This window comes from Oreochromis niloticus, linkage group LG7 (genome assembly GCF_001858045.2).
Source record: "Oreochromis niloticus isolate F11D_XX linkage group LG7, O_niloticus_UMD_NMBU, whole genome shotgun sequence".
Taxonomy (NCBI): domain Eukaryota; kingdom Metazoa; phylum Chordata; class Actinopteri; order Cichliformes; family Cichlidae; genus Oreochromis; species Oreochromis niloticus.
In genome coordinates, this window is record NC_031972.2 from 53,447,052 (window position 1) to 53,469,282 (window position 22,231).

At 39.8% G+C, this 22,231-nt stretch overlaps 1 protein-coding gene across 7 annotated transcripts in view; it reads left to right on the forward strand.

Moving 5' to 3' along the window:
* slco3a1a (solute carrier organic anion transporter family member 3A1a) overlaps window positions 1–22,231 on the forward strand; it is a 35,127-nt gene that overhangs the window by 11,070 nt on the left and 1,826 nt on the right. For all 7 annotated transcript variants that reach the window (XM_005470766.3, XM_005470771.3, XM_005470768.3 and 4 more), the window contains exons 4-10: window positions 15,141–15,239; window positions 15,331–15,603; window positions 16,595–16,759; window positions 16,859–17,057; window positions 21,109–21,271; window positions 21,714–21,886; window positions 21,976–22,040. In XM_005470766.3, the coding sequence (XP_005470823.1) occupies window positions 15,141–15,239; window positions 15,331–15,603; window positions 16,595–16,759; window positions 16,859–17,057; window positions 21,109–21,271; window positions 21,714–21,886; window positions 21,976–22,040 (1,137 nt within the window). The remainder of the gene's footprint in view (window positions 1–15,140; window positions 15,240–15,330; window positions 15,604–16,594; window positions 16,760–16,858; window positions 17,058–21,108; window positions 21,272–21,713; window positions 21,887–21,975; window positions 22,041–22,231) is intronic.

Consider the following 22,231-nt stretch of genomic DNA (forward strand, 5'->3'; position numbering starts at 1 on the left):
TTGCATGTATAATCACAGACACAGTAATAGATTAGTTTGCTGAGTGTGGTTAATTGGCAGTGCTAACACCATAGATTATATGGCTGCCACAAACATCCTTCTTTCCCTGCAGGAAAGCTTCCTCGCACCCGTATAGAAAGTGTTTACGCATTACTGTAGTGATTATAGGTTTTGGGGGTTGGGTTTCTTACAGCCTACATACAAACTTTCCATCACTAGATCAATTCTATCTTATTCTATACCGCTAAACTGTGGTGGTCTCTGTGGCTGTCACCTGTTTTATTTTCCACTTGTTGCTTGTGTACAACTTCCTTTCACACAGAGAGGTGTTTGTATCTCCTTTTGACAAAGAGCTGTGGCAAACTTTTACAGCCACATCATACAAAAGAGACTTCTACCTGGAAAGTCTTAAAAAAATGTGTTTCCTGACTTTGTACTTTCCTTCCAATCACTTTTTTGTACTTTATCTTCAGACCTCATTACTATCTAGGGCAAAATGTAGTGCTAATTTATTCAAACCTATATATTTTATCATTACAATTTTACAATTTTGGTTTACTTTAGCCCCTCAGAGATAAATTTAGCTTCAGGTTTGTTAAGAAAACTGAGTGGTTGCAGTGACAACGGTCTCAGAGGGATCCTCGAGAAACTTGTCAACATTCCTCCTAAAATGCTTTGAATCCAAACCACTGCTGTGGTAGGGCGTTTATATAAGCTACTTAAATACGGCGCATGGTAATGTCATCTTGAAGGATTAGATCCTAAATGGGTTTTTCCATCCATGCTATAAGCTGCATGCAAAGTTTGCCTAGCAACACTAGTTTGGTTTATCTCAAGACGATAAATAGGGTTGCAGTAACCTTTCATCAATGAGCTGCTGCTTCCCTGCATCACTGTAATGAACACTATCTGTCCGCCATATGTGACAGCATGCAACCGTCTGCTGCTCTACAGGCTGATTGGCATAGAGGAGTTTACAGTGCATTGAGTTGCAGGCCCTGATACAGTGTACACCCCCTGCTCAGTTACTTCTAGTCTGGTTCTAGAGGCTAGAGAGGGCAATGAACACGAGATTATCTTGTATCCAACCGGTCAACAACATGCGGTCCTAGAGCTAATCACTAATTATCCCTGAATACTCTGAGTAGCACGTCAAGTAAGAGTCAGAGAGGAAGCAAGCAGACATAGTGCAGAGCAGAGGGAATCTGCATCCTTAACAGTGCTCCAGTTTTGGTAAATGGGGAAATCACTATAATTGATTAGCAACTTGCCCTGAGTGAAAGGTTCATTAAATTTGTGTAAAAGGAGTTGTTTGATGCAAGTCTTCTGCCATTCCTGCCTCTAATGAGGTCATTTCTCAGGCCCGTGCAGCGACAAGACAAGACATACTGATCAGTTAATAGTTTTAGATTTTGCATGAGCTGCTGTTTGCAGACAATGAGAGCTGATTAAAGAGTTTGTTTATCTAGAGGAATCAAATGAGGCCAGTTTGAAAAATTTTCTCATAATGTTTCATTAACCTCACACTGGTGTGAATTTGGCACAAGGGGTGATTTGTAAAATTCCATATTTCTGCTGTGTAGTAGGAGCACTAAAGTGAATCACCTCCCTGTCAATCTGTTGTTTTTGTGTTTAATATTGCACTCATACTGTGATTATTCCACTTTATGTCTGGCTGGGCCGATCAGATGTAAAGATAAACAGTTTCACTTGTTAACAACTAAATTGTTGTAATTTAATTACATTTACAAAGTTTAAAAGGAATCAAATAAAAAAATAAAACAAAGGATAAACACCTTAAAATGTGTGAAAAATACTGTAAGTAGAGTTATTGAGAGAAGAAACAATTAGGCAGTTAATGAGCATTCAATAGACAGTTACTATATTGATTCTCCACGAGGCTCCTTTACAGTGCTGTGCACCTTCAGAGCAACTCTATCACGCTAACGTGAGTCCCATCCTTAACCTTTAAGATTAAGGTTTCAAGAGAGATTGTCATACAAAACTGAACAAATGGGCAAGACAGTAGGTTCACCCTTCTAGCTGCTTGTTCCCGACACTATCAGTTATGCAACACACATCTGCAGAGTTTGACCAATCTGTGACTGTTTTTTTTAATAGTTCTGCTGATGGCGAAAGACCTTTTACAGTCTGCAATTGCACCATCAAGGAGTGAAAAAAAGTGTACATTTGGCCTTTAAAAAAATAGGTCAGATGATATGGATCATCACAGGATTGCATGATATGAAAGCCTTATCCTCTGTCACTGAAACCTACAGTCATACACCGACACTCCTGGCTGTAACCCATCTGATCTTATTATTCATTTTTTCATTATTATCTCTATTGTATTTTTAGCACCCTGCTGTATTCACAGCCACTGTTTTGGTCTGAACATGCTTGTGACACCTTTTCCTCTTCATCACGAATCCCTGCCGACTCTGCTGCCAGGCAGTCTTCTAGAGGCAATCTGGGTCAGGCACCGTCACTGCTGATTAAAAAGGGGATTTTTTTTGTCATCCATTGAGGGAGGAGCACTGGGATAAGAGGTGGGATGAGACAGATCATAAACACAGCAGCATCAACAGACTGTTGCCACAGAAACGTCCAGTTGTTAGGCTTCTGTTTTTTTGGGGGGGGAGAGGATGTGGAATTTTTCCTATCCTGCTGCAGTGATGGATACAGCCACTAGTCTGATCTTAAAAACAAAATCCCACACAGATACACCTTTGACTTTCCATACCTGTAACTGTCCTTTTTAAAAACTTTATAGCAAGTCCTCTCCTTGGACAAGGTCTTACATGGATTCACATGGCTTTACCACAAATCCCAAACCTCATTGATTGAGTGGTGCGTAAGTGGTTGCTCTGTGGGCTCCTAGGATTACACAGAAGCATGTTCAGCACTTAATCCCCATATCAGTGATGGCAGAGACTGAAGGATAACAGTGCCTAATTAAATGGACTCTGATCAATAAGTAGGCAGTAATCATAAGTGACTGTTTGACTCAGTCAGCCTTTATTTATTTCTCCAGTCCCACCATGTTATCCTCCTTTCAATAGGTGTTGAATCAGAAGGCTTTCTGTGACACTGCATTAATCTGTATTAATATCTGCATAGAAATATCCAGAATCTGAAAGGGACAAGGTTTTGATTTAGCTTTCTGGTGTCTGTTTCTGATCAAATTTGAACAGGCTTTGGTTTCCTGTTGCTCTCCCTAGAGCAAAATAGGGATTGTATAATTTTTATCTGCGCAAGTTGCACTCCTTAAACCATTTGCTATTTGCAATTTAGCTTCTCCATTCATTAACAATGACCATGAAGACTTCTTGGCCCAGATATCTGCTGGCTATGGTGAGATTTTGGCCGTTGTCCTCAGAGGCTGAGTCAGCAAAATGGCTGATGAATTGCTCATATCCTTCTCCAAAGTAAGAGTCCAGAGTATGATTGATTTCTGTGTTAAGTACTTAAAATTAATTTAAAAGGAAAGTTAAAAAAAATACTTTTTGTCATTACAAACTGAATGTCTTTCGGTTTTTGGACTTCCTGTTTTAAAAACAAGAAACGCACGTTTGAGGCTTTGAAAAAATGTCGTTAGTGTTATGTAACACTGTTATGTAATATTTCACACACCAAATGACTAAACATTTATTAATAATAAACAACAGATTAATCAGTACTAGCAGAAAGATTAAAAGTTTGAGTAGACTTTGTTTGTTAATGCTGTTTCCTAGTTGCACATGTCTAAGATGACCTCGCCCCTCTAAGGTTTCATTTTGACTCAGACTGTAATTACACTGATCTGAGACATTAGTATAAGAGCTAAAATAGTAGTTTGTTCAGACAGTCTATTATCACTTACGGTAAATTCCTTCAGTAAGTAGTCAAATCCCACCTAAAGATGAGGTCACAGATGAGTTCCTCACAGTGCGTTGTGTGTAACTCTAAAATTAAGAATAAGAGAGCTGGGACAGAGTTTAGAGTCTGGATAGAAATATGTAATTTTTAATGCATCACCAAACACAGTACACACACGTTTTCCTAAACAACTGTTTGTCTGTTGCTGATTTTAGCCATTGCCCGAATGCTTTCTGCCTTTTATTTGTCCTCAAAACACTTCACTCATCATATCTTCCGCATCAGTTCTCCTTTTCCTCAGGATGCAGCACAATTAGTGCTCCATTTTATTTGGTGGCGGACATGATGTTGTACACTTGGCTGTGTTTTTATGTGCCTGCTTCTCCCATCTTCCCGGGGAAAAAAGGAGAGATGGGCTGCTGGCATCTTTATTCTAATAATTAGGCCAAACCACCTGCTGAAGAAGCTGTTACCAGCTGCTGTCAGAGAGTCCAGAACCTCTCTGTGCTCCTCGTCTTCAATAGAGCAGCTGCAGCTCTCCAGCACAGACCGTATATGCGCTGGTCTTTTTGCCCCTTCCCTTGATCCAAGCAGCCCACTGCCCAACAGTGGAGACTGTGTCTAGCAACGTCTCAGCTCCAGCGTCTAAAAGCTGATTACAAACAGATCACTGTATGACCGGGCGTCACTCTGTTACATTAACTCCTACACACCATCTACCCGTCATTCTCTCCCTCTGTCTCTTTGTGTCTCTCCTCCTCTGCTGACCCTGCGTTCACAGACTTTGCAGTCTGGCCGAGTCCTCTGAGCTTCTAGCGTCACATCAGTAGTATGTTTGAAAGCATGCCCAGTCTGCTTATGTAATCTTACAGCACAGAAACACCATCATTATTGTTGTAATAGCATTCAAAGCATCCATTACCCAAATATTTGGAAATTGCTATCCTGCAATTTCCAGAAAAGGCCTTACTGATCATTATACTGATAATGGCATGGTTAATAACATTGTTTAACTAATTGGGAGTGTGGATTTAAATCCATAGGACATGAAACAAAAACAAATGCACCTTGGTCAGATCCAGCTAATACTGGTGCCATTTAGGTTAATGAGGGCTTTCACTGCTTCCTGGAACAGTTTAATGACATAAGGTTAATTGGACTCAAAGATTAAGTTACTGCATTTCAGGCTAAAGTAGCGTACTGTCATTGACCTGCGAGGTGAAAGAAAAGACAGATTATAGACACACTGAGAGCAAGCCTCCTGGATTATGAAGTACAACTGTATGTGGGAGGACTTCTCATCAGTGTTGGCTGTAGGTTTGGAAATTTGCCCTCTAGAATCAAAAAATGAATGCATCAAATCTTCAAAATGGGGCTAAAATATGAAAATGAAAGCTCCATGTAAAGACATTGGTTTGTGAACTTTTACCAATGTACTCTTGAAGCCTCAGTGGTGAAATGAAATACAACTTTTAAAAACAATCATTCCCATTTTTAACTTCTTTCACCTCTGGCTAGGCCTTTTTAAAAATGTATTTTCCATAGTCCAACATGTATCTGTAAGGAGACACAGAGGCTATGAACACAGTTTTTTTTCTCTCCCGAAAGGTTTAATATGATGGCCTCACTCCGTTTTATATAATGTATGAGGTCCAGATGAGGATTTTTTTTTTAGATTAAAAACGCATTTATTTCCATGACAGGACTACACTGTTCCAGCTCTGTCTTGTATCTCACTCGATAAAAGGCTTTTTCTTTTTCTTTTTTTCTTTTACCATCCTGCTGCACAGCGTTTTACTTAAATGATTTTTCTCTGTATTGTCATCCAAAGGGAAGTGGCAGCTCAGCTGTGCCAGCCTCTGAATTATAAAAGAGGATAAAGATCTGTCTGACACAGATAATATATCATATAGTATATAGTTTTTATACCTGTTAGACATGTTTGTATGAACATAGTAAAACAATATAGAATATAAGCAGGACAGCTATATGTGGTGATTATTTTTTTTAGTTTACAATATATCAGTGAGCCTATCTGACCAGCAACCTCAAGCTCAGTGATATTCAGTTTTAGTTTATACAAGAGAAAAGAAGCACATTTGAGTTGCCTGAATATTTGAGGGTTTTGGTTGAAGGTACAGTTAGTTGGAGGTTTTTTGGGGGGTTTTTTGGTGGTCCTCCTATATTATATAAAGATTATTTTACTCATATACACTGATTAGTGTGTAATTATATCTAACAAACTTATAATTCATCCATTAAAAATATGCAGGTGTGTGCGCTGGTTTGTGGAAGCTGCCAAAAGTTGCCTTGCCAACTTGAATACAGTGGCCGAGATGGACATCAGTATTTCGCCTAATTATGTTTTATATGTGTGGCTCACGGTGAGACCGCTCACATGTAGTATGACGTAGTACACCAAAGGTGGAGGAGAAGCGTTCCTGTGGCATGGAGGGAAATGTTAATTTGTTTCTGGACCGTCAGACTCATCAGCTGTCTGAAATATCAGGAGACAATAGGGTGATAACGTGAGGATGTGTAGCCTTTCGCGAGGCCCTATTTAGGCCACGACCTATCTGGGCTTAAATTGAGCCAGAGTCCGGATTAACGTGACGGGGTGTTGAGGGAAAAAGACCTGCTGGAAAGCTAGTGTGTCAGCCGGGTGAAGGTCTAGCGGTGCTCTGCAGTAACCTCCCCACTCATCCTCAGGGTCAGAATGCTAATAGTATTAAACGTGTCCTCAAGCTGCAGTTTCTGTGTAGCAACCATATGTCAGTCAGTGAAACCATTTACACACACAAGCAGCTGTTTTTATATCAGATCCCGGCTGAGTTGTGCGCAAAGGGTTGGTCTCAAATTTGACATGATTTGACGTAAGCGGAAGTTAAAGTAGGATGATCCTGATGTAATGGCATTTGAATGTGAGTTGAGAGCCTACTTTGAGCTGAGGCTTTTTATTTAGGTCATCGCTGTGTAGAGTTAACAGGTTATTATTGGGTACAGCTGACTAACAAACTGACTCTGTTTCTCTCCTCCAGCTTTAACGGAAAGTTGAAGTCAGTTGATCAGAAAATTGATTAAGTTCAAGTTCAACTTTAGTGATTTTTTTTTATTATTTTTTTTATTCTCCTTCCTCTTGAATAAACCATCTAAACATCCTCTGGGATAACTAGAAAATAATTAATAGACATTTGAAAGTTTGTAACTGTCTGGATTTTGGAAAGTTAGTGAGACTTCCTGCTTATAGCAAATGCTTTGAGAAGTGATGCTGACGTCGATACTAAAAGCTGGGTGGGTAGAAGCTTCGCTTCCTGTGGGGAAAGCTGTCTTCTAATTCTGTTAGTACTTACTTACGGATAGCTAAAGATTTGGTGACCATTAATCGCCTTTGTACCTCATCAAAATAGGCTTCACCTCAGAGGCGACTATGGCATGACTTACCTGTTAGTAGTAATCCTGTTGGCATGAGGGAGGCTGGGTTTACATAACAGCGATCAGTATAAGGTGGTGTCCCTCTCTTTGCATCTTTGTAACATGTTTCATACTTAATGTTTAAACCTTAACTTGTGTCTTAACACAATTTATTTTGCCTAAATTAGAAATGTTCCTCTCTGTCAAGTGTTAGTGGTATCATTTTAAAGATGCTAGTGGAATGTTGCTTCACACACATAATCTGTGAGAAATGAACAATAAGAATTTAGTTCCCCTCAGAGTGCCTGAAAATGGATAGCTGATTGAGATCAGATGTGACTCTTATTTTTTTTTTTTTTTTTTTTTTTTAAAAAGAAGAAGAAGAACACGGAAGGAAAAAAAATTCTGGTCAAACAGATAAGACACTGCGAGCTCCTTTGTGTTTAAAGTTTTCCTTATCTTTTAATTATTTATTTATATTTTCAGAAAATTGGTACCGTAATGAGTCATTATCGTAAAAACAAACAAAAACAAAAAAAACATCCTGCAGGTGCTGGTACAGCATGGCTGTCTGTGTTATTGGCAGAGATATGACGCAGTAAAACAAGAACCAGAAACGTTGTTACATGAAAACGCTTGAGTAACTTTTTACTCCTAAATGATTCAGGACCTGATTTCTGGATGTGCTTGCTTTCAAAGTATTACAGGAAAATTGCAACGTCTTGTGAATTGCGTAAAATGTCTGTTTTTATTACAGCTCATGTCTAGATGGTGGTTGAAAAAGTCTGTATTTAGTAATGACAAACTGAAGCCACACACCAACTAGAGACATGATTCTGCTCTGAGGTCAAAGTTGGAACAACATACTGATGCACATCCCACACATTTATCTGGAGATACACAATACGTGTATTTCACAGCAGCCATGGTATGAAGGGTGAACTCAGGTGTTACTAATGACATTAATTAGGCTCTGTTCAGCTTGGGCACAGAGTCTTCATTAATATAATTAGTAACACCTGTGTTTAGGGCAGGTGACAGCATTGAGTCCTCGTTGTTGCTATCATCATTCTTAAATTGAGCACGTTGAGGTTGTAACTCTTGGCTTTTCCAAAGTTTGAAAGATTTTAACTGGCATTTAACCAATGTACTAGATAAAAGATTATGAGGACTCACGAAAAGACACAAAGCAGACTGTGTGCAGTAGCTGCCCCTAACCTACTTCCTGTCTAGCTTGTAGTCAGCTGTCTGACCAGGCAAGAAGAAGGGCCATCAATTTGTGAATGAGGTGGGACAAAAGGGCACAGGATTATCAAGACCCCTGGTGAAGTGTGCTGAAAGTTTCTTAAATTTGTCTATCACAGCCCTTTAAAGCGAACTGTATTTTATGATTTTGCCTATTACAACAATAACAGCTAACCTTAGCCAGCTAGCTATGATTAACTTGCATGTATCCCAGGCCAAACAATTCTCCCCCGCTTGTAGCAGGTTGGACCCCCCTTTTCCTTTCAGAAATGCCTCAGTTCTTCATACGATAGATTCAGCTAGGTGCTAACCACAGTTTCCTGTTCTCAGCTTTCAGGCGTGGCACCCAGTGTGGTCTTCTGCTGCTGTATCCTATCTGCTTCAAAGGTTCAAGTGTTACATTCAGAGATGCTCTTCTGCATACCCTGATATTAATGAGTGGTTATTTGAGTTACTGTTGACTTCCTGTCAGCTGAAGGTAGTCCGATCATCTCACCTCTGGCATCATCAAGGCATTTTCCTGCTAGAAACTGCTGCAGGATTTATATTTACATTTCAATTTAAATCCAGCCATTCTACTGTAAAGCCAGCAGATCAGCAGTTTCTGAAGTACTGAGACCTGTCCACCTGGTACCAATAACTATGCAGCATTCAGAGCCACTTAACTCATCTTTCTTCCACATTCTAATGTGTGGTTTTAAGTATGGCAGGTCAAGTCTACATATCTAAATGCACTGAAGATCTGTCATGTAATTGGCTGATTAGATAATTGCATTAAGTCAGTTGAACAGGTGTACCTAATAAAATGTCCAGTGAGTGTATATATCTACTAAAGCCACATTCAGCCATTCAAACAGCACTTTGCTCTATGCCTTTAAGTGCTTTCTAACTATCTCACACACTCAAACTCAGAGGGATGCATCAGAAGCAATTTAAGATTCACTATCTTTTCCGAGGTTGCTTGGGATCAAACCACTAACCCACTGATTAGTAGACGATTTGATCTACCTCCGCTGCTGCTTAGTTAGATGATTTTAAAATGGAATTCATATACGGGAACTTTGTACCACACAACTATACAACTGTTATCTCATTAATAGTTTACTTCAGCCCTGGACTGTCACAACACTTAGCACTCTGTGTACACCAAGTCACTTTATTACACCATCTACTGCTCTCTGTTATACTCAACCACTTTAATTCCATCTGACATTAGCTCTGCTTGTTTTTCATGCAGCCATTTTTATTGTGTTATCTTGCTTTATTGAATCTATTAAGGCATTTTTTTCTTCATAGAGCCTCTTCGTTATACATATTCAATTTCTTACATAGTGTTTTGTTGTGTTTCTTTTATTTATTTATTTATTTTACTTATCATTGTACTTTATTTAGAATTTTATTTACTGAACTCTTTTATTTTACTTTTAGAAGGTCAGTAAGTAGAAAAAATATTTGGTGTAATTTCTATCTTATTGGGCTATTTTCTTTTTTTGCTTTTTTAAAAATTTTTCTAGTTCATTTTTTATTTTTTTGCTCATTTCCCCCTTTTTTTGTTGTTTTTACAGTGTTTGGTTTCAGTTTAGTTGTAGTCTTTTAATCTTTCAAATATGGATGGTATTTTTAGGGGCAAATGAGGAAAAATTACAAAATTCAAAATGGGTATTACAGTGCTTTTAGTTGACTCTGTCACATAGATGTCCCAGTCTACACATGCATCAGTGCATACTCAGGCTAGTTGTGTTCACACTTAAACTACAACTAGGGGTCATTTTCACTTTAGGTTAAAATAACTAAAATAACCTTGGTCAGCAAACATTCTACTGGTGACAGCTGAAAACTAAAGTTAAATTAGATAATGCTGCACAAACTAAGCCCTTAGATGTATTTCATGAAGACTTGCTCCTAGAAGTACTTCAGTCCATTGCACAGTAGGAAATTTCTTTTCGAAACGGTTTAAAAATTCAATTTTTACAAGTTTTGTGTTGTAGCTGAAGCACATACCTTTTCTTGGGTGTAGTGTGTGACTTTTCTTAGTTAAAATGTCGTATTTGTCTGAATCTATGTCAGAGTGACTGATGCCATCTCACTTCTGTGGAGGAAATTGTCCATGCTCCTCTGACACGTCTGGCCTATTTGAGCATTTCTCAATGTTCTCTAATCTTAAAAATGTCTTTACCCTCCTACCCAGAGGATTTCATGACCTGACAGAGCAGAAGAGGAGGAGAGGTTTTGGTGTGAAGGCTCTTACATCTTCTAGCGTGTAAATGTTGCAGTCACTTTGATGTGACCTTGGAATCTTGTGCCTTTTCTTTTCCCCGTCTCGACCAAACCTTGGGGTTGAACGCATGTTTAGGTTTCAGATGTGACGAGTTGGGATGCTGGTTTCATCTTTACTGGTCATTCAGCTCATTCAGGTTCAGTCTGGTCTCTTGTAAAAGTGTGACAAGCTGTTGTTTGGCTTCCCACACTACAGTGTCCCTCTGCTGTTATTTAGCTCATGAGATTACTGAGCCTACTTGAGCGGGATTAATGGAGGAGTCGAAGGAACTCTCTTTGTACAGTGAGAGGAGGAAATGAACCAAGGATGGTGCACTTGTCATGGATCTGACATTTCGATTACTCTGTGTGTGTTTAACCTCACAGTGTGCTGGCTTATAATTTCAATACCCAGATTTGTGTGGTCTTAAACTAAACTTTGCAGCTATGGGCTTTTATATGGCATTTTGTCTATGTGAACGCATGCATTATATCTATTGCTCTGGGTTTCATCTGACATTAACCTGAGTGATTGTTATCAAGAGCCTGTCACTACCTTCATCATTTTTGTTATGGTTTAATCTGTGCTTGGTGTTTTAGATACATCATTATAAGCATCTGTAAGACAGAGGCACTAATACATTGTTGTTTGAACGGAAACACTATCAAAGTGTTCAGTTAGTTTGCATCAGGAGATTGCTAAACCACAAGAGTTGCATATGAAATGGTGATTCTGATCTACAGTTTGAATGATGCCTCCTGTTTTTGCGTGAGTATTTTTATATTCAACCCTGGTTTGGGATGCATCTGTGGGTTAATTAATATGGACGTGGCTTTTCTGGCTTTTTCCATTGGTCTCTAAGTCAATTACATGGAGACAAAAACACTAGACCCAAGCTTTGTTATTAAATTACATCAAACATGCTCCCCAGAGAGTATAATTCACAGGGTACTAAAAGGCTTGAGTGAAGTACAACATGAACAAATTGGTTTGTTTTGTACTTATCTTGTAACGGGACAGCTAGAAGGGAAAAGAGAGATTACGCTGCGGTTATGTATTGTCCTTCATGCAGGTTTAATGTGCTTAACTTGGGTTTTAGTTTTTACTCCTGCTGAATCATATTGTGGAAAAAAATATAATAATTTATAGTCAGTGTAGCTACACTGACTATAAATTATTATATTTTTTTTGGTTTTTTGACCAAAGAGCCAGGGTCTCCATTCAGCTGTAAAAGTAACCAAGTTGTTCTCTTAATGCATCATTATTCCCATTTAGTCTGCTACTTTTTGTACACAGAAGAACCGAAGAAAACAGATGGATTTTGGGGATTTGGAGGGAGTTGAGGGCATGATTTTTGGCTGTCTAAAACAAGAACTGACAATCAAGAGAGACTCTTTGATTTGGAAAAAGTCTTCTGACCGTTGATCTTTGGTGACCAAAGACAAAAAGAGTTGCTCAGGAATTTAGGATCCTAAAACTGGAAAAAAAAAAAATGTAACTTTTCCAAAGATGAAAGCATACAAAGATGCATCAAAACATCAGAGCCGTGCACAAACTGATGAGATGAACTTTTTTTTGGGATCGTTTTGTTGCAATTCACCCAGTGCTCACTGCAGTGAATACTCTATAGTCTGACACAGTTTGTGAGTTTAACTTTCTTTTTGAGCCATCTTACACACTGTGACATATAAAATGGTTGCATTGTCATTGTTTGTGGTGCAGCTCTGAGGAATCTTTAGATAAAAGCATTAAAGCGGTACACAACACAGATATTTGCTGATTTAGTGGTGACGCTCATTAAGGCGGGAAACAGCTAGATTTTGTAGATATACAAACGACCCTGTCTCTAACAGCAGCTCCAATGTTGGAACAATTAGTCACCATGTCAAGAAGTACAAGAAATAAACTGGCACACAAAACATTTTTTAATGCTATTATGCAGGCCAACTCATGACATGCCTGCCTCTGTTGTTATTGACCCCTAACATATAAAAAATGTAAAACCCTACCATTTCAGGTGGGGATTATCTCTGACTTTCAAATTGCACTGCCCTTGTTTCTCCTCCAGAAGCAGCAGATTGATAAGAGGCCACGCTAGATTACTAACCTTTTTTTTTTTTTTTCTTTCATGCGAGCCTGTGGCTTAAATGTTATCATCAAGATACAGCGTTTCTGAGAGCAACCAGGGGTAGGCAGAGACATTTATCCTCTCAGTGGTTGCTGATTCGTGGACTACTGAGCTATCATCTCCTGGAAGGTGATTTCACTAACTGAATTTCCTCTCTGGGGTTTCCTGTGGTGAAAGCAATTGTGATGTTGCTATGTGAAAGCAACACTTAGTTTCTAAGGAAACGCGAGAGAAATAGTGCATAGGCCTCATTTGCAACCCCACAGGCAAATTTGGTAGTCACGTACTGGTGGCTGCAGTCCTCTTCTTTTTTTAAGTGCTTTAAGCTAAACTCTTTGTTAGGTATATAGTAAACACTTCCTAATGAGATACAACAACTTCCTGTGTGTGTGTGTGTGTGTGTGTGTGTTTGAGTTAACAGTTTAAAAAAAAAAAAAAAAACTTCTCACATTTGGAAATCTTGCATTCAGACACAGCAAAGGAAATTTGTCAGCCACCTGCCAAAATCTCAGAAAATAGCAGAAGGAATAGGTGAAAACCTGTCATGATCCAGTGCCTCATGACTACATCTGGGTCTTTGTTCATTTCCGTGCTGGTCTGACTGTCAACCACAAATATGTTTCACTTGTATTCTTCAGAACAACAGCCAAATGTTCCCATCACGACTTGAAAGGCTCTTTCTGTTTTGTTTCACTCCTTGTCTTGCTTAAATGAGCCTGTTTATACCACATGAAAATGGAGAAAAGGGTATAGGTAGTAAACCCCACCTAGCAAATCTGTGAGCCATTTCCTTTATGCGAAGAATAAACTATGATGTGAATGAGGCTCATGTGTTGACTCCCTTCCTATGTGGGTGGTCAAGGCAGGAAGCAGGCCTGATGCATTTGCTCTCAGCGCAAGCAAAAACACAACTTAGTCACAGTTTCCATGTTTTTTTTTTTGTTTGTTTGTTTTGTTTTGTTTTTGTTAAGTGGCTGCTTTTGGCATGCAAACAACATCGTCCTGGTTGTTTGCATGTCCTGGTAGCAGAAATATTTTTAATGCCCCTTGAGAGAAGGAAGCAGAATTAGCAGGGATGTTTTCATTTCATTTTGACGGTAATTCGAAACTGCATTTCTTGTGCGCAGCAGTAGTCAAACTTAAACTCGGATCTGGTTTGTCGCAGTACAGCTCTCCACACTCAGGTCTAATAATACCGCAGATCACAGGACAGACTGTCGGGGGGATATTTGTCTCCTAAATTGAGCTTTGAGTCTTCATTATCTCCCTGCAGTCTGAGTCATAGTGCCAGACTTCCACCCCGCTGACAATGCTCTAATGAGGATTTTTAGATCAAGCTTCAAGCTGCCCACTATAAGACTGGGACAGAACCACTGTTTTCCATTGTCAGGTGTGTGTGTTAAGCTGTGAGTTTGATAGGGCTGAGCCATGTGAGCATAACGAACGCAGTCACTGTGTGCTGCCACCAGTAGGATTGTGGTTTTTAACTGACTTGATCTTTCATGACAGCTGAATTGCTTCTGTGTTTGCCGTCATGCTTCACAGTGTACCTACTGGATAGGGCCGCTGAAAACGAACAGAATACTGTGGAAGATTTGCTGTCATTCTATTTTGATACGTTTTGAAATTGAATATCTTCATGTAGCTGCCCAGAAAAAGTAGGACAATTGCAGGTGTCACTTTTAGGCTCTTAGAACTTGAGCCTTTTGTACTATTTTCAGACCTTTTATGGGCTAAATATTAAATCAGTTTCCATCCATCTGTTTTCTTAACTGCTTCTCCAACTAGGCTGGAGTTCATCCCAGCTGTCATTGGGTGAGTGGTGGGGCCACTACTCATTTGATAAACAAACGAGTAGAGTACAGGGAATCAAGTGCCCTCGTGAGGTGTTGTTTGTACTGTATTCTGATTTTCCTAAATCTTGCTCCTCGGGAAGAACACCCTCCATCTTACAAAGTCTAAAACTAACTCTGTAGCTACTTAAAAATAAGTTAAATCTAATGATTTTTAATGAATACAAACTCAAATGAGCAAATTAAATTAATTAAAACTGCTTGATGCTTTCTCATACTATATATCTGTTTACCATAAATGTTTAACTTTACCCAGAACATATTAACAAGACTTTGAGAAAGAAAGCATGTAGGTTACTTTAGGTACTTTTTTCCAGTGTAAAAATATATCCTAGAGTACTGGATGCGTAGAACTCAAACATTAAACTTAATCAATGTTTCTTTGCAGGAATCCTTTTCTCTACACTGGTGTTCGGACCTGCCTGCGGCTTCATCCTTGGATCGCTGTGCACTAAATTCTATGTGGACGCCATCTTCATTGACACCAGTGAGTTGAATGTGTCCCTACTCTGTGATCCTCACGTGTGTTCTTTTTTTGGCATGCACAGTTTATTGACCGACACCATGCCTCTCCGCAGGTAAACTGAACATCACACCAGAAGACCCGCGGTGGATCGGGGCCTGGTGGGCAGGCTTCCTCCTGTGTGGTGCCTTACTCTTCTGCTCTGCTGTCTTGATGTTTGGCTTCCCTCAGTCGCTGCCAGCAAGGGAGCGGGAGGAGGGAGCAGACAGCGAGCAGGTTATGCTTCCTCCCTCTCTGAGCTCAGACTGTGAGACTCCTAAGCCCAGCAACGGAGTCATAGTTAACCATGAGCCTGCCAATAGCCCCACCTGCTGTCAGCAACTCAGGGGTGAGCATGCAGCATCCAGTGTGGTACTGCAGTTTTTTTGGTTGTTGGTGTTGTGTTTTTTTAATGCAATCATGTATGAAACAAAAACACACAACATTTTATATTTTCATTTGTTATATTTGCCAAACGCTATGAAGTACTGACAAAACAGAAGTGCTACAGTCCTCTTTAAATAAAATCTGTTAGTCTGTTAGTATAAATGGTACTAGATTCGTTATAATATCATCCTTTGTAGTATTATGTGTCGTTAAAGATAATCTATGATTCTTTTTCTTATTTTTTACTGTTATAGTGACGAGTGCTCATGTTAAACATGGTCAGATGGTGAGGTCAACATATACGTATATAATCCCTGTAAACCAAAAGCTCCGTTTCAGACTGCTCTAAATGCTCTGTTTCACACATCTATCATTAGTATGGTCATCTCATCTTATGTTCAAACTTGCTGTTTTCAAGGGGCAGCCAATCAGAGTAAAGCTGACTCAAAGAAAAGGAGGCTTGTATGAGACAAAAGATAAACTTAGGAGCTCCTTCAAGGCCCACTATATAATACATAAGAATTGAACTGTAAATCTACTCTAGCTACTGGAGTCTAGTCCCCACAATGCACCATTGCAAGTTGTACTTGTGTATATATATTTTAATTAACAACAAGTTTGTAAAATTTGAAATATCTGTCTCATTAAGGGGAAATAAGATACACGTGAAAGAGTATGCAACTTTTAAAAGTAAAATGAACTACTAGAAGAACTTGAACTCTAGTTTTGGATCAGTAGAGTTGCCTCAAAAGTGTCCTTTATTACACAGCTGCAGAAACGGCAAAGCTTTTTTAAGTGACTGAATGATAAGTGGTGTTGTTTCATTTCTAAACACATGTAATCAGTCAGAGCAGGTGCTGAAATAACAAAAGCATCAAGAGAATCTTGTCCCTCGTGCACACTGGTGTGCTAAACCCTCAATGCTCATCTTTCCTCTTTCCTTTTATGACCAGTGATCCCCAAGGTGACCAAGCAACTCCTGTCGAACCCTGTGTTCACCTGCATCGTCCTGGCGGCCTGTATGGAGATCGCCGTCGTAGCCGGCTTTGCAGCCTTTCTGGGGAAATATCTTGAGCAGCAGTTCAACCTCACCACCACCTCTGCAAATCAGTTGTTAGGTTTGTATTCTGTGCAAAAAGTCGCACGTATGCACACTTTTTTTTTTGTCTTCCGGACAGGAGTATAATAAACAGATTTGGGCCTATTTTGTTTTTAAGGTATGACAGCTATTCCATGTGCGTGTCTGGGGATCTTCATGGGTGGTCTGCTGGTGAAGAAGCTGAATCTATCAGCGCTGGGAGCAATCCGAATGGCCATGCTGGTCAACCTGCTGTCCACCGCCTGCTACATCTCCTTTCTGTTCCTTGGCTGTGATACGGGTCCCGTCGCAGGAGTGACCATCCCGTACGGCAACGTGTAAGAAAAAATATTCAATATCTAGCATTTGTATTTATCACTTGTTACATCCTCTGCTTAAAAGCATCAGTAAAAAGTGGAGACTGACACCAGAGGGTGTAGAAACACTGGTTTTAAATTACTTAATAACCACAACTAAAAAGTGCAGTGGCATATTCCACACGCCAGCCTCAGCCGTGCCTTGATCCAAGGCGAGTAGGGGCTGCAGACTGATGTAAAATAAAGCAGTTGAAGTAGCTGTCAGCCAAGATCATGTGGAGAGGTGCAAGTTGAGATTATCTTTTACGTGTGAAAGGGGGACAAGTTAGAGCACTGTTGCTCAGTGTGGCATTCTGATCTTCAGGCTTCTGGCCTATGTTTACTTCCTGGATAACCCGTCTTAAAACTGCCTGTGGTTACATAAAGTTTGGGAAGCCATCCATTTTGATTACAATCCAATTCAGTAAGTATTTGAAAGGATTGAACACAATGTGTTGAAGCACAGAGCTTGGGTAATAAACTATTTGATGATTAAACTCAGATGAAGCTACATAGCAGAGCAGAGTCCCACCAGTGGTGGGAAATAGGACAGGACCACCCTGGAGTCTAGACGCTGCTGGTGGTGATGGAGATAAAGCAGATGGACTCAGACGAGGGTCTCTGAGCGAACAAAATGAAATCGAGATGTAGTGGAGGCGGGCCACAGTGAGCACCAAGATTTAAAGCGCAGGGAACAGAGGCTGAATAAGGAAATAAAGTTACTGGACCAGAGATAATGATGAAAGAAGTGATCTAACAGTAGACTAGCAGCCCAAACATGCAGGAATGCAGGCAAACGAGTTCATACTAGATCTTCCTTGTTGAACTTCATTCACATGTCGCCAGAAACAGTGTCCTTAATGTAAGATGAGATGAACTCATCAGTGGAGGAACGGCAGATATCTAATGATATATTTCTGTTGTCCTCACTTCAGCGTGTTTTCATCCAATAGATTGAGAAGGAACGAAATGTACTGTTAACATTTAAAACCCAGTTTATCAAACGATGAATACAAGCAGTTAACAAACTCTAGCAGTGAAAAGCGGTGCTGCTGCCAAGGCTGGAGGACTTTTTTGCAGGTGAACTGTAGGGACTATAAATGTGTAAATAAAAATTCTTATCACTGCTGGACATTGGGGCAAAGATGGGACAGAGGGCTTACTTTTTATTCAAACAACTTTGTGTCATCTTGTCGAGTCTATAAAAAGATTTTCTGTTTGGAAAGTGGCCTCGAGGGCTGCATGAGCTGAATATGAATGTGACAGACTTCACTGAATCAGACACCAATAAAAAGAGCTTTAAAGCAAAGCTATTATGCAGCAGGACACGTTATTCACTTTCATATTGATAAAGCGTTCAAGTGAAGCTCTGTTGTTAGAAGGGACTTTGTATTTATTATGTCGTTTGTCATAAATTAGCATGAATCACTGTCTCATGCGCACACTTTTTAACTTAAATTCTTTATTTCAAAGGTGAAAAGACAGATTGTTGTTACATAACCTACAGAAGTACATGAGGATAAACTCTTAATTTTACTGCACAAAACAAATGATATGATAATAAAACAAATATGGTGTTTGGATTCTTCTCTATAATAGAAACAAACATCTCAAATCAGAACAGACAGATTGCATTCCTCTGCAGAGGTTTAAAAAAATTCCTTCACATTATGCATGTATATTGAATCCAAGGATATCAGCCTGTGGATTAATTCGTGATATCAAGAATCCTCCCTTTTCTCATTTCATGTTTTATAACCATTTGTGACAGCATGAAGTAAAATGCCCCCATTTTGACCTGTGTCTGAATAGTTCTGTTAAAAAAAATCAGGATGTAGTGGCAGAGAGTGAGACAGAGCTACACCTAGCTATACACCACACAGCTCATCTGACGTGGACACACACAGTATGTGGTATTGTAGGTGGTTATTGCTCTGTTAACCCCCAGCAGGGCCGAGTCTAACACCCTTTTTTTTTCTCTCTGGTAGAAATGTAGCTTTACTGCGAGTGCTCTTTTGTTTTGTTTTGTTTTTCACAATCGAAAGTCTCTCTTTTTATTTTTATATTGGATTTGAATTTAGAGGGAATAATCAATGATAGCCTCTCAGAATGATAAGGAGTCCTTTCAAAAAATCCCTGGATTCAGATCTAGATAGACTCCATATGTAATTGCTTCAATCTTGCACCAAGCCTGACAGTTTTCATGCAGATCTACCCTTAACTTCTTAGTAATCCTGCCAGTGGCATCTTCAATTGTACTACCTGCCACAGAACAAAGACCTTATTTATCATCTTAGTAACTCAGTCACTTCTTACTGGGGTGCATCACCATAGTAAGGTTAGACATCAACTTCTCCAGAAAGCAGTGTCACCACAGCTGAAAAAACCCTCTGACTTCTACACAGATAGTAGAAGGGTCTTACTTTTTAATGATGTCTAATTTCTGATGCAATACGCAGATGACCATTAAGAAGTATAAGTTCTTAGATGCAAGCTTATTCCTTCATTTTTTCTTCCCTTTTACATGAAATTTGCACATAGTCTAAACCTAAATTTTAATTCTGTTTTTAATGTATTCCTTACTTGCTTTCAGATTCTCCTGTGTCCTAATACACTGGATACAGCTGTGATATTGATCATTCTGTTTACTGTTAGCACAGTCAGCGTTTTGCTGGTTTTCTTTCCTGGCTTCAAATAAGCTAAATTTTATTATTATAGCAGCTCTTTTCCAGTCTTATTGACCAAAGCACTTAAAGTGCCCCTGCATTCATTCAGGCCTTTTAATACTAAACCGCTGTGCTTCACATACCGCTGCTTAGTCAGCAGCAGAAATGCTGCTTTCAGTCTGTATTGTGCGTTTAACCTCTTTATATTTTCCCCATACTTTCCTCACCCACTCTGCTGCCAGTATACTTATCTAAACCTTTCATTGTGATTGTTGTGCCAACATCAAACCTTTCTTGTGAATGTGTGATTGAGAAATCCTGGGTTACCTTGGTGAGTTGGTAAGCAGCTTCGTGTGGCTGCTTATCATGATTTTTGATGTTTGGGTAAATGAATACAGATAATTAACAGATATCAGGAGTATGCTCGCTTCATAGTGCAAAGCCCAGGTAAAAAAAAAAAAAAATTAATGCCAGCTTTCACTGCTCCACTGTTTTCAATGCTTTAATCTTGTCATTGTACCACAGCTAAACCTGCAACAGCAGCAAATATTTGTTTAATCAGTCATTCGTCATATTTTAGCTAAAAATGATTACTTTTGGTTGCTGTCTCCTTTTATGTGTCAAACAGCCTTTAAATAGCCTTTAAATCAGGTAATCAATACATTACATTTAGCCCTAATGAAGCTAATTATTACAAATGATGATGGTGTTTATTAAACTGATGTTAATGTAAGTGTGCGATATAAACAGGGGGCAGGAAGTAGATTAAGAGGAGGATAATTGATCTTTCACACAGCGGCTGTTCTTAAGGAGGGGCAGATTTTACACTCACACATACGCAGAAATCCAGCTGTGTGATGTGAACAGAGGTGTAGAGGTTCCTCAAGAACAGCGTACCTGTTTGGATCACTTTGAGACCGATAGCACGGTATTTTGCGGGGGTTTTGGCATTGAGCTCCTTCTCTATCTTTTTACCATTGTGCTAGTAAAAGATATTCATGTGTTCAGATGAATATTATTCACCTCCTTTTATTTGCAGCGCACTTTGAGACCTCCATGAGTCCAAGGTTGCTTCTTTTTCAGTTAAAATAAAAGCATTCAGGCTCAATCTTCAGCCTTGGTGTTGCTTTTATCTCTTTAATAAAGTGTGAACTCAGTGATTTAGTCTGTTTGCTCGTCCTGTAGAAATACTGAATTTTTGGGCGACTTTTGAAATTGGTAGCCTAAAACCAACTTGTTCCAGAGCGGGTTAGGAGAGCTGCGCCGTTTCCATGGAGATGTTGAAAGTGAAACAGTGTCCATAATATCTGATAAAGGGCTCCTTCTAGTTTTACAGATGTAGCTTACAGCTGTTTCTCTCTGTTTAGGACACTGCAGGAGAGCAGGAAACCAGATGCTCAGTGCAACAGTCACTGCAGCTGCTTCACCTCCTCCATCAGCCCTGTGTGCGGCTCCAACGGCATCACCTACCTGTCCGCCTGCTTCGCCGGCTGCAGCCGAACTGGGATCCCCACATCCAACATTTCTCAGGTTGTCATTTTGCTTTTGCCCTCTGATTATGATGAGTACCAGCAATGTTGATGAGGACTGTAGCACAGAAAAGCCACCAGAAACCTTTAAAGTGTTCACAGATATGAAGTCCCAGTATTTCACAGCTCTGTCATCAGCATGCACATGCTGGGCAGTCAGGTGGTAACGTGCTTGTTTCAAGATCAGATGCTGACTGCAGATAATGTCTTCTATATTCAAATCACATCAGCTCAGCAGCACAAAATATCACCAGTGCACTGCTGCTGATTTTTTTTTGCTTTTCTTTTTTCAGTTTTTAAGTGCTACTAAAAAAAACACACATTGCTTATTTCTACTGAAGATTTTGATCCAAACGTGAGGAGCAGGTGTAGCATGTGTGTTCCCTGCAGGATGAATGACTTGTTGTTGTACAAACGCCTCTCTCCTCTGTTTCTGTTGACAGAACCTGACCAGCTGCTCCTGTATATCCAACAACAGCGAAAGTGCCACGGCGGTTCCCGGGAAATGCCCGATGCCAGGATGCCAGCAGTCTTTCCTCATCTTCCTGTGCGTGATTTGTGTCTGCAGCCTGGTCGGAGCCATGGCTCAGACTCCCTCTGTCATCATCCTAATCAGGTATCGTTGTGGTTTTATTTTGTGAAGAGACTCTCAATGCTTTAATTTGAGAAATAAAACTTTGTTTGTTCTGTCTGTTTCTCTTGAAGGACTGTGAGCCCTGAGCTGAAATCATACGCGCTCGGTGTGCTGTTCCTTCTGCTGCGACTCCTCGGTAGGAACCGTTTCCAGATAACACATCACTTTCACATACAATCGCTCCGTCTCATTTCTCTCACTTGCAGCACAAATCCTGTTGAGGCTGCGAGCGTGTGGCGTTTTACCAATGCCTCCAGTGACATACTCTGTTAATGATGGCAACCCGTCAATCGCTGATGCGCAGGGCTGCACCAACTTCACGTTTTC